The sequence below is a fragment of the Lissotriton helveticus genome, unplaced genomic scaffold (assembly GCF_964261635.1).
Source record: "Lissotriton helveticus unplaced genomic scaffold, aLisHel1.1 SCAFFOLD_698, whole genome shotgun sequence".
Classification (NCBI taxonomy): domain Eukaryota; kingdom Metazoa; phylum Chordata; class Amphibia; order Caudata; family Salamandridae; genus Lissotriton; species Lissotriton helveticus.
Genome location: NW_027611898.1, coordinates 101,892 through 114,818, shown reverse-complemented (window position 1 = coordinate 114,818; position 12,927 = coordinate 101,892). Strand labels below are relative to the sequence as shown.

At 44.1% G+C, this 12,927-nt stretch overlaps 1 protein-coding gene across 1 annotated transcript; it reads left to right on the top strand.

Annotated features, from left to right (window-relative positions):
• On the top strand, positions 1-4,139 carry LOC144807235 (uncharacterized). The gene is made up of 2 exons (XM_078673088.1): positions 1-1,383; positions 1,553-4,139. The coding sequence occupies exons 1-2, from the start codon at positions 51-53 to the stop codon at positions 2,059-2,061; spliced, it is 1,842 nt and encodes a 613-aa protein (XP_078529214.1). The 5' UTR covers positions 1-50; the 3' UTR covers positions 2,062-4,139.
• The last annotated feature ends 8,788 nt before the right edge of the window (positions 4,140-12,927 follow it).

Below are 12,927 nucleotides of genomic sequence, written 5' to 3'. Positions count from 1 at the left end.
TACTGCATACATATAAAGTGTGTGAGAAAAACACAAGTGCTTTATAAGCCATGTCGGTCCATCAGGAAATGCATTCATGGGATGTAGACAAATATATACCCGACCCACAGACACTAACCAAGAAAGAAGAATCATACACATGCTGCAAGAGCTTTAGTTTGTCATCACAACGCAAGCTTCATCAGAACACGTACACAGGACAAAAACCATTCAAGTGCAGTGAATGTGTAAAGAGCTTTAGTCACTTATCAAAACTACAAAGACACCAGCGAACACACACAGGGGAAAAGCCATTCAAGTGCAGTGAATGTGCAAAGTGCTTTAGTCACTTATCAAGCCTTCAAAGTCATCAGCGAATACACACAGGGGAAAAACCATTCAAGTGCAGTGAATGTTTAAAGAGCTTTAGTAGGTTATCAGAACTACAAAGTCATCAGCGAACACACACAGGGGAAAAGCCATTCAAGTGCAGTGAATGTGCAAAGTGCTTTAGTCACTTATCAAGCCTTCAAAGTCATCAGCGAATACACACAGGGGAAAAACCATTCAAGTGCAGTGAATGTGCAAAGTGCTTTAGTAGGTTATCAGAACTACAAAGTCATCAGCGAACACACACAGGGGAAAAGCCATTCAAGTGCAGTGAATGTGCAAAGTGCTTTAGTCACTTATCAAGCCTTCAAAGTCATCAGCGAATACACACAGGGGAAAAACCATTCAAGTGCAGTGAATGTGCAAAGTGCTTTAGTAGGTTATCAGAACTACAAAGACACCAACGAACACACACAGGGGAAAAGCCATTCAAGTGCAGTGAATGTGGGAAGTGCTTTAGTCAGTTATCAAGCCTTCAAACACATCAGCGAATACACCCAGGGGAAAAACCATTCAAGTGCAGTGAATGTGGGAAGTGCTTTAGTCACTTATCAAGCCTTCAAAGTCATCAGCGAACACACACAGGGGAAAAGCCATTCAAGTGCAGTGAATGTGCAAAGTGCTTTAGTCACTTATCAAGGCTTCAAAGTCATCAGCGAATACACACAGGGGAAAAACCATTCAAGTGCAGTGAATGTGCAAAGTGCTTTAGTATGTTATCAGAACTACAAAGACACCAGCGAACCCACACAGGGGAAAAGCCATTCAAGTGCAGTGAATGTGGGAAGTGCTTTAGTCAGTTATCAAGCCTTCAAACACATCAGCGAATACACCCAGGGGAAAAACCATTCAAGTGCAGTGAATGTGGGAAGTGCTTTAGTCAGTTATCAAACCTCCAAAGTCATCAGCGAACACACACAGGGGAAAAACCATTCAAGTGCAATGAATGTGGGAAGAGCTTTAGTTGGTTATCAAACCTTCAAAGACATCAGCGAACACACACAGGGGAAAAAACCCTATTATTGTAGTGAATGTGACAGTAGTTTTCGCTTCTCTACAGCATTAAAGGATCATCAGCGAACTCACACAGGAGAAAAACCATTCAAGGGCAGTGAATGTGTGAAGAGCTTTTGTCAATTATCAGTACTACAAAGACATCAGCGAATACACACAGAGGGAAAACGCTATAATTGTACTGAATGTGACAGTAGTTTTCGCTTCTCTACAGCATTAAGGTATCATCAGCGAACTCACACAGGAGAAAAACCATTCAAGTGCAATGAATGTGGGAAGAGCTTTAGTTGGTTATCAAACCTTCAAAGACATCAGCGAACACACACAGGGGAAAAACCCTATAATTGTAGTGAATGTGACAGTAGTTTTCGCTTCTCTACAGCATTAAAGGATCATCAGCGAACTCACACAGGAGAAAAACCATTCAAGTGCAGTGAATGTGTGAAGAGCTTTTGTCAATTATCAGTACTACAAAGACATCAGCGAATACACACAGGGGAAAAACCATTCAAGTGCAGTGAATGTGCAAAGTGCTTTAGTCAGTTATCACACCTTCAAAGTCATCAGCGAACACACACAGGGGAAAAACCATTCAAGTGCAGTAAATGTGCAAAGTGCTTTAGTCAGTTATCACACCTTCAAAGACATCAGCGAACACACACGGGAAAAACTATATGATTGCTGTGAATGTTTGAAGAGCTTTAGTCAGTTATCAACCCTACGAAAACATCAACAAACACACACAGGGGGAAAGCCACTCAAGTGCAATGAATGTGGGAAGAGCTTTAGTCGACGATTAGAGCTACAAAGTCATCAGCAAACTCACAGGGGGAAAACATAGAAGGGCACTGAAAGTGAGAAGTGCTTTTGTCAATTTTCGATCCCACACAGCCCTCAGTGAATTCACTCCTTCATTTAACTCACATGGAAATAATCCTAGAGCTGCAGAGATTCGGGAAAGCACTTAAGAACATCAAAAATAATATTGACCCTTGTAAATGTAAATGTAATTTGTACTTGTAAAGTGCACTAATACCCCAACTGGGGTGCCCTGGTGCTGTAACGCATACCGCTGTGGAACCCTTCCTGGCTTTCCTGTAAAATGTCCACTCCTGGGCACCCCCAGGGTGAAGCCAGTCATCCCAACACTGTTGGGGCCGTTGTGGAGATTAAGCAAGCTATTGTCCAGAGTTGCAGAGTGGGACCCATGATTAGAATAGGCACAGAGGCGAAAATTATCAGGTCCGAGGAAATTGAGCCCAAGACCCGCCGAGGTGGGAATTGAACCCAGGTCCCGGGGCAGACCTCTGCATCAGGGTCTGCCGCTCTAACCATTGAGCCACATTTCTCCACTTCTGACCCTTCTGAGGAAATAGAAAAGAGCAAAACAGTGCAGTTATTGTGAGAGGAATGAATTACAGAAAAAGATCCAATACAAATTATGTGGGACATTGAAATACCAGATGATAAAAGACCCGAATAGCAGTAAAGAAGTAAAACAGATAACAGTATTTGCAGGATTATAAAAGTGTTTGTTTCCAGTGATTGTTCACTTCCGTACACATAGCAAAGTGACATTATGTACCAGGATGCACAGTGGGAGACAAGCACAATGTGGATTAAAAGAAAAGAAACATTGTTGATTTTTATTTGGTGAAGAAGAGATACAAAGAAAAACATTTAATCGCACCTGATCACACTACCTGTAAAAGCAAAACTGAACAATACTGGGACTAACAGTGGTATTTTCAGCTAACTTGTCGGATTAGTGATAAAACCTATAAACCCAACACACCCAGAGTGGACATGTTGTCAGGGCTCTGGAGATGGAAGCTTCATTGGTAAAATGCATGTATTACTATTAACAAATGCCACTGCAGTGTAGATAATGAATTAAAGCGAAGCACAGGTGTTCAAGAAATAACCTATTTTCAGATATAAAAGAGCATATACCTTGTTTTTAAGTAACGTTTGCTGCATCTTTTACACACTGTTATCGGTTGATGGATCAGCTTGGGCCTTATAACTAAGTGTGACCCATGGCTCCTCCCCAACTTGGCTCTCCCTATTCATTTTGTGACTTGCCAAAACAAATCCCACAACAAAAGCATATATGTGCCAGGACAATCAGTTGCACTCCCAGTAACTCATCTTCCACACTTGATTGTCCCTTGTCCTCAAATGTTCTGAAGGATTTGTCGTATGAATGCCAGAAGTGGCAGTGACATTCATAAAGCTAAAGCTAACAGGAGTGTGTGGGAGATAGAGAGGGGGAGAGATAAAGAGAGTGAGAGAGACAAAGAAAGGGGGAGAAAAAGAACGAATTGGAAGGAGGGGGAACGTACGTTATTTGTACTCATCTAAAAAATGGAAGAAGCAGCCGAATACATGCCAATGTGTGACATAACCAGAGAAATGGGCTGAACACCTGTGAATTTAATGTTTATTTTTAATACCTATAGACCCATGTCATGCCAATATACAGGGCACAAGTAAGGAAAATAGTGAAGGAGCCCTTTATCATATGCAAATCACAGTGACGTCATATGTAGTGACATCACAAGAAGTGATGTCAGGCCCTTATAATTTTCACGTGAAAGGTTGATGGACTGTTTTAAAAACAATAAACAAGAAACATAAAATAATGTAAAAATAAGTTTTTGGTTTCAGTTTTTATACATCATGTATTTTGCCCACTATTAGTTTGTAACTAAACTCGAAAAAGGACTGAAAGTGTAAATATTTTTAAACAGATATGTGGAACTTGGAAATTACATTTTAAAAAAGTTTTCAGCGAATAAATAAAATATGCTTTTAATTTGCGCTTGTTTCCTGACGTTATTCTTTATCCATCCAATGTATTAAGCAATAGAAAGACTAATTGTGTCAAGTTCTCTGTTCCTCTCTTGCGCCACTCACACAAACAAACACTCAGAGGCCTGTGTCTGCAGTGCTGGGGCACGAAGTAACAATTACCAGTTGCAGGCTAAGGAGCTATGTGGAACTGAGTCCCGTTTCTAGATAATAGTGGGGGGACCGCTTCAAACTGTGGCTACCCCCGACTTGTGCCGTGCTGATAAAGCAATAATGAATTTGAGTAATTTGCTATGAATTGAAATGAGAGAAAGAGAAGAACAGAGCAAGGTGCAGGATATATTAAAGAAAATGAAAAAAAGAGACACAAGACTGTAACCTGTTCTGTGTACTAGTACTTTACGTAAACAAGTTGTGCTGTGCGTTGTGAACAGGCTGTCACCCCCTTTGTATGTAAATGAGCTTCTGTGACCAGACACCCCAGGCTCCCATCTCTTCTAGCGTGGATGATAATGTGAGCACTGTAAGGTAATCACAAACTAGGACTATATTGAGAAACAATCGGCTTCCAGGTCACACAGCTGTTGTTATGCAGTTCTTTATTATTATTTTTTCATTTACTTTAATTTACAGCAATCCTCCAGGTTACTTTTTCTCAGTATTAGACTTCAGGTCGCTCATTTGTCGGCATGGGTTTTGTCCTCACACTGGTCTAGGACGGGCCTTCTCAAGGTAGAAGGCACTGTAATAGGAATAATAAATCAGACATATATGAAATTGTATGTAAACAAATGTGTGCCTTTCAGTTATCAGGCACCACCAGACTCATATCTACACATGGAATTGAGCACCAAACTAAAGTGACTCCTCCCTGAATAAATATGTGCCATCAGTAATCGGGCTGATCGTTCTACTGATGCGCACAGCAAATACAGTTTCTGGCATTGTGCGCATAGGCCTAAATTTTAATTGCTGAAGTTTCACGCAGTTCCCCTGATGCGCACAGCTTATAAGGTTTGTGGATATTGTGCACTGTACGCAGATCACTGAAAATCACCCTTAAGTAGTAACTAGGTCAAAACATAGCTCCTACATCATGCAAAATGTCACTGCCCCTCCCTTCTTGTTGACATCTCCAGAAGTTCCTCCTCTCTCGTGGAAGAAGGTTTCCACACATTATGCTCGTGTCTGTGGCACTTCCTTAAGTGCAGAGAGGAAAGCCTCATTATTAATGCATTGCTTGGGCTCTGAGGGACAAGAATTCTTTGAGTACCTTCCTGAACTCTCTGATAGTGACTCCGACACTCTTAATGAATACGAGATCTGCTTCAAAAAGTTGGACTTGCACCACCTCCCCAAAGTGAGTACTGTCCTTGTAAGATATAACTTCGGGAGAAGGATGCAAAGGCAGGATGAGTCGGTCGAACAGTACATAACTACCTTGCGCACATTGGCTTCCACATGCAATTTTAGTGCCGCTTTAGAGGATCGCTTAAGAGATTAGTTCATGTTAGGATGCGCCCTCGACAAAACGAGACATGCCCTGTGGCAAAAAGACACACCATCGCCTTAAGAAGTGCTGACCATATCCAAAAGTCAAGGGCATTCAAAAGTGTGTGTTGATATTATACGCAAAGACAGTTCAGGTGAAAAAAGGAGAACATTATTGTCAAGGTGGTGGTGGATACATTTGTTAAACCCAAATTGAGCACCACTTCAAAGCCCTTTAACACAAAGAATTTTCAGAGGAAGTGCTTCAGGTGTGGCAACTCTGGCCATATGGCCAACTTTAACCCGTTGCGTGCGTCGGACGGCCCCCTAACGTCACAGTGGGCATGTGCGGAGGACGACTAGGGGCTGTCCGAACTGCACCCACTCATTAATATGCCCGCACAGCGGTGAAATTCACGCCACAGTCAACGGGTTAAAGACTGCCCAGGTTGGAAGGCTATGTGCAAAAAGAGAGAAAACGTCACGTATCAAAAAGCTGCAGATCGGGCCACGGGCATAAAAAAGTCAGGGAAGTTTATCTTTATGAAGAAGATTTGGAAGGAATCAATGTTCTCCCTGTCACAGGGAATGCTAGAGATGGCCCTCAGGAGCTAGTTTTGATCAATGATGCTCCAGTGAGCATGCTCTTCGACTTTGGGGCCAAGATACCGCAAGTCCCCAAAACATTTTATGAGTGTAATCTGCTGGGCAAACTCACCCTGTTGAAGCCAGACATTAGACCAAAAGGTTACGGTATGGTGACTATTGAGTTGCTGGGTTATTTGTGGGTCACAATTGATTTCAAAGGGAGAGTCATCCCTGGTAAAATCTATGTCTCGATGAAGCGGGACTCGCTCATAAGTTGCTTCCATCAACGTGATCTACATAGCTGCCTTTATCCCAATGAGATCTGTCTGCCTAAAATAATTACCACCAGTTAGGGTTGTTAGTAATGCTAATCGAGACTGGATCAAGGAATTCCTTGAGGTCTTTGCTGGTGGACTGTGTTTGTTTCAAAAACTATGTACATTGGATAAAGGTCAAATCTAACTCTGTTCCAAAAACAGCTAAGGTCAGAAATGCACCTCTGTAAGTAAGGGAGAGCATGAAAGTTGAATTAGGCAATCTCCTAGCCAAGTTTATCATTCAAGAAGTTGAAGCAACGGAGTGGGTCTCTCCTGTTGTTATGGCCCGCAAAGCCAATGGGGAGGCTAGGCTCTGTGTCAGCTTGAGGGAGCTCAACAAAGCAGTTATTGTTGATCATTATGCTTTCACCCACATAACTAAAATGCTGTGTTCTCTTGAGTGGGCAAGGCATTTTTCTTCCTTGAACTTGACCTCCGCCTATCACCAGGCCGGCCTTCACTCCTCTTCAGAACATTCAGAGCATTCACACCTCTTCCCAGGACCTTACCTCCTGGGTAACACCCTTTGGTACCTTTAGGTTTCTAAGAATGCCTTTCGACTGATTTCTGCAGCCTCCGTTTTTTAGAGGGCGATGGAGGGCATTCTTGGAAGCCTTCAGGGTTTCAAGGTGTACCCAGATGATGTGCTCATCTTTGGTGTGGATCTTGAGGATCATAATGGGAGGCTGAGGTCAGTATTGAAGAAGTTATGTGATGCTGACCTCACCCTTATTATTGACCAGTGCAAATTTGATGTCAAAGAATTAGAGTACCATGGGCGTTTTGTGTCCGCTGCAGGCATCAAACCTAAACACTCATTGGTAAGCACCATTTTAATTTGCACAACCCTTTGAACAAAGAAGAGTTTGTAAAGTTTCTAAGCATGGCTGAATTTATTACAAGTTTGTTCCGAACTTTGCAGGGAAAACCTCTTGTTTGAGGTCTCTCCTCAAGAAGGGAGGCACATTTGTTTGGTCCAAGGGCTGTGAGGAAGAGTTTGAGTGCATTAAGAAACATCTGAATGAAGCACCTTGTCTAGGAAGGTTTGACCCCACAAAGGAATCTTATCTCATCACTGATGCCAGCTCAAAGGGGTTAGGAGCAGTTCTTTTGCAAAAGGTTGATGGGGAGGTTAAAATGATTATTTTCCTCTCTAGGCCCTTGAGGTGTGCTGAATGCAACTGTTCTGTTGTGGAAAAAGAAGCTCTGGGTTTTTCCTGGGCAGTGCACAAGCTGAGAAAGGATTTGTGGGGGAAAATGTTCAGAGTTCGTACTGACCACAAACCTCTTAGGGAGGTCTTCTCCAAGAAAGGCATTGACTCTGTCTCCCATGGGTTACGGAAGTGGGTTGTGGTTCTACAGTTCTGGCAGACTGTCTGTCAAGACTCGTGGTGTGGAGTATGAACTGACAGATGATGTTGAGAGGTTTGGAGGTGAATAATTGGAGGAAGGAATTAATTTGTGTGTGATTAGTGAAGGGTTGATTTCTGAGAGTGAGTGGAGGGAACATCACATGATCTATTTAGACTTGCAGAAAGTCCTCACCATGGTCAAAGGTGGTTAGTGTGAGAAGAAGGACTGTGAAGAGGTCCTTGAAGGTATTTGGCAAGTTAGGGATGATCTGGTGGGGGAAGATGGTCTCCTCGTGTGTGGTAGTAAGTTGGTTGCACCCCTTGCACTAAGGGATAAGCTAGTAAAGAGTGCTCTCACCTCGCACCTGGGCATTGCCATGACAAAGGAAAGGATCAGGTAAGCATCTTGGTGGCCTGCTATGGATGTACATGTAGAGAGGTTGGTGCATGAATGTGCTGAATGTGCGTGTTGTGACACGATATTGAAGTGCAGGATGCAACACATGGTTATTAGGGAACAGGCTACTGGTCCGTGGTGGACACTTCTATAGATATTTTGGGACCTGTGAAGTTGAAGACTCAGGATCTCTATTTGATCGTGTGTATTGATATGTTTTCCCATTGGCCTGATATCAAAGGTGGTTTATTCCGTTGAGTCTGGTGAAGTGATTGAGTTTCTAGAAGAGTTATTTGAACGTGAGGGTTTCCAGTTAACACTCTTGTCAGAGAATGGTGTTCAGTTCACAACCTTAGTCATGGAAGAGTTTCGGAGTTCCAGGGGGATCAAGCATAAGAAGGCGCCCCTGTACCATCCACAAAGCAATGGTGTGGTGGAAAGGTTTGTCAAGGTTGTTAAAGAGACTCTGCAACAAGCTGTTGTCTGTGGTGAAAGTTGGGAGTTGGCCATGAGGAAGTAGGTTAGCGAGTATAGGTTCACTTCTTGTTCGTCCACTGGGGAAACTCCCTTTTGTTTATTTAAAGGAAGGGTCCCCAACATGGAGGTCACTCTGTTGTGGGTAATGATCAAAAGAACCTTAGTGGATGAAAAGGTGGGTTTTAGAACTGGGGGTCTCTAGTCGGCAATGGCTTGCACCTTTGTCCAAATTGGGACCCTTGATTCTAGACAGAGTAAGGGGGTGACACTCCTAAAATAACCCCTGCTCAACCCTGTGGTAGCTTGGCACGAGCAGGAAGGTTTATCTCAGAGGCAGTGTGTGAAGCATTTGTGAACACTTACAGTAATACAGGGAAAACACTACAGGTGTACACTACACAGGTTTTATAAAAATAAGTATTCTTAATATAGACTTAACACAAGACTCAAACCAAAAAAATCCACATTACTGTAAGCAGAAATAAGATGGTAGAAGTAGCTCAAAAATAGGTTATTCACTTAAACGCAGTTTTTAGCAACAGATAACCCCAACTGGAGTTATCACGACGTCGAGGTCAAAGAAATCCCAAAGTACGGCGCCGACCGTGAGGTGCGCGGCTTCGAACGCGCAGTCAAAACAGACCCACAAAGAACAGTACCTTGGAAAAGTGAAAACAAAGACAGCTCACAGCGTAGTTGGCACTGTGCTGCGTCGGTTCCTTGCTTCAGGGGAGGCGACGTGTGAGGTCCTCGATGCTTGCACAAGGCAGGGGAGGCGTTGGGTCCTTACGATAGCGCCGAAACGACAGTTCCCTACAATGTCACGATGTCGATGGATTCCTGACCACCCACTTCGAGGATTGGCTCCACATTGATGTCGGCTTTGGAGGCGATGCGGGATAGCAGCTGGCATCGGGCCTACGTCACAAAGTCGGAGCAGCGCTCAGGGCTTGTGGCAGGTTACGATGTCGCTTGTTGGTGTCGATATGGCACGGCGGCCGGCGTCGGGTACGTTGTAAGTCAGAGCAGCGATCACGGCTTCGATGCAGATTATGGCTTTGCTCACCGATGTCAGTTTTGCAATTTCCTTCTGTAGCAGCCAGAAAAGCAAGTTCCAGATGCAGGCAAGCATATGGGGTGAAGTCTTTGTATCCCTGAGACTTCAGACAGGTGGCATGCTCAAATTCAAGCCCTTGCAGATTTTCTGCAAGATGATGAAAGTTTCAATAAAAGTCTTTTCTCCTTTCCTTGACAATAAAGAAACCACTGCAGGTCATCCCCAGCAAACAACACACTGGTATAGGGGTAGTCAAAAACTCCTGCTGATTCTCTTGTTCTTCTCCTTGATTCCCAGAAGTGATCTAAAGTTCTGGGGTCTGGGTCCCCCTTTTTATACACACAAATCATTTGTCTCTGAAGTTAGAGAGTGTCTGTACCTAGTCTAAACCAGTTCTGGGTGCATCCTGCCAGTGCACAACTTCTTCCTTTGTCAGGGTGGGCCAGGGTCAACAGACACACCACAGGAGGTGGAGCCAGCATTGTGGAAGGCAGGCAAAGCCCTATTCAGGCCCAGGTGCTACTCCTCTCACCACTCTACATGCAGATAGGTCTATTCAGCCCAGTGCTGACTCACCCTGTCTCCTGGAGCCCCCTCAGCCCCTGTCACTCACAGACCAGACATGGAATACACATCCTTGCAGAAGCAGGCTTGGATGGTTAGGCAAGAAAATACCTATTTCTAAAAGTGGTAGTTTCAAACACAGAATGTTTAAAACCAACTTCACTAAAAGATGTATTTTATCATTCTGAGTTCAGGCATATTAAATTCATTTTTCTTCCATTTTCCCTGGGATAGTTAAGATTATAAGGTGTTATAACCAAACTGCCCATTCCGGCCTATGGGGACTGGTAGCCTTGCAGTAGTGAAAAACAAAATTGGCTGTAATTCACTACCAGCACATGCTACACTCATCTGTGCATGTCCTACCTTTCACATACAATGCACCCTGCCCTAGGGCGTACCTTAGGGGTGGCTAACATGTAGAAAAGGGACGGTTTAGAGACTGGTCAGTGGGTGCACTTTATAAACAACATAAGGCCTCACCTAAAAGACACTTAGTCCTAACGTAAATAAAAAATCCCGGGTTTTCAATACTCTTCTCAATTCCCTCGAGTGTGTACAGTTCAACTACTCTTGTTTGTCACAGTGTCTCACTAAAAACAACAACTGCTACTATCCAGACTCCCCACCTTCCAGCAGTGAAAAAATGTGAGAGAAGGGAGAGAGTACCTCATGGTAGAACCGCCAACGGGGTTGCTGACTAACAATCGCCAGCTTACCCACTTCTCATCATCGGTAACTCTCTCTCTGAGTGTGTAAGAAGTAAAGAAAACACAGGAAAAAACTGTGTTTGTTCTCCTTTTCGAGAACCACAAAAAAAGTGGTGACACAAGTGATAGTGAGACAAAATAACCGTGCTTACTATTGTGTATATGTGCCCAATGAACCCCTGTGAGAAATAATTAACATAATTCTGTGAGTGGGTGCACTTACCAAGTACACATGGCAGTACTAGACTGCATACAGGCTCTGCAATGGCAGGCCTGAGACACACTTTACAAGCTGTTTCTGTGGGTGGCACAATCAGTGCTGCAAGCCCACCAGCAGCATTTGACTTACAGGCCCTGGGCACACGCAGTGCAGTGTACTAGGGACTGACATGTAAACCAAATAAGCCAATCATAGAGTTATTAATCCATGACATCAAATTAACATAGGGAGCACTTGCACTGTGGCACTGAATAGCAGTGGCACAGTGCTCACATGCAATACACCCTGCCCTAGGGCCTACCTTAGGGGTGACTACCATGTCGAAAAGGGAAGGTTTAGGGACTGGTCAGTGGGTGCACTTACCAAGTCGACATGGCAGTACTAGAAGTGGAAGGGAGTCTCATGCCAATGCTACCAGGTCTAACAGTGGGCAGTATTGAGGACTGGAAAGAGAGAAAGAGGTGATAAAAAAATACAGATCTTGTATGATAAAAGGAGGGCTGTGAAGAGAACAGTGGTCGACGTGGGAGACTGGGTCAAGATGAAGTCTCCCAGATACAAATTCAGTCTTCCGTTTAAGGGTATCAATGTTTTCAAAAATGCAATAAAGACCAGTGACCATAGAATTTGGAATTTAAGTTGAGTGGTGAAGTGCCAGGCTAGTGCTAGTTTTGATACTAGCACCGCAACTGGTGGGCCTGATACAGGCTCTGAGGTGGAAGAGCCTGTTGCAGGAGAAAGGGGCTCTGGGCCACTTCACTTGAAATGTATTCCCCGACGTTTGCACAATTGTGTTTCTTAAAGTGAGCTCTTTTCCCATTTGCCATGCACTCCAGTTTTCTCTTTGCCTATAAAATCGCTTTGTTGAGTTTTTCAAAGATCCTACATGCATTCTCTATTATGTTCTTTGTATCCTTTGCATTCATAGTTAAGTTTCCTGTTATTCTCTTTAAGTTTAGAATGTGTGAGGGGGAGAAGGTGTGTCGTCCTGTGTCATGATACTCTGGAATGTGAGGATGGGTGCTGGGCCGTGGGCTGGGATAGAGACATTTGTCATTCAGTCTTAGCTTGATGAAGGATAGGGTCTCTGTAGCTGTGATACTTAAATAAACCTTTCTTGACCCCCGTATGATCTACTCTGCTTTCTGGAGGGACACACTTCCACAGACGTCCATGTTAAATCTAGCAGCGCACAACCCACTGAGCATTCCTGCATGTGTGGTACTTGATGGCAAAGGTTTATTGTCAGCGGTTTATGCCATAACCACCGTTCCCTCTAAGGCGTGTGCGCGCGCGCTCGCACCGCTCCTGACCTCACCACGCACCACCTAGCGTGGAGCGCGCACACAGTCAGGAAGTCAAGCCGCCGGCCGCTTTGAAAGAGAGCGGCGCGAATGCGGCGGAGCGGTCGTGAGGCGTGCAGGTAAGGAGGTGGGGGGAGGGCTTGTGGCGCTTGAGGCTACGAGGGAGGGCGGGGTAGACTCTGGCCTTTTGTTTAAGTATTGCTGTTAATCAGAGCCCCTTCACGGGCTCCGATTAACAGTAATACTTAAACAA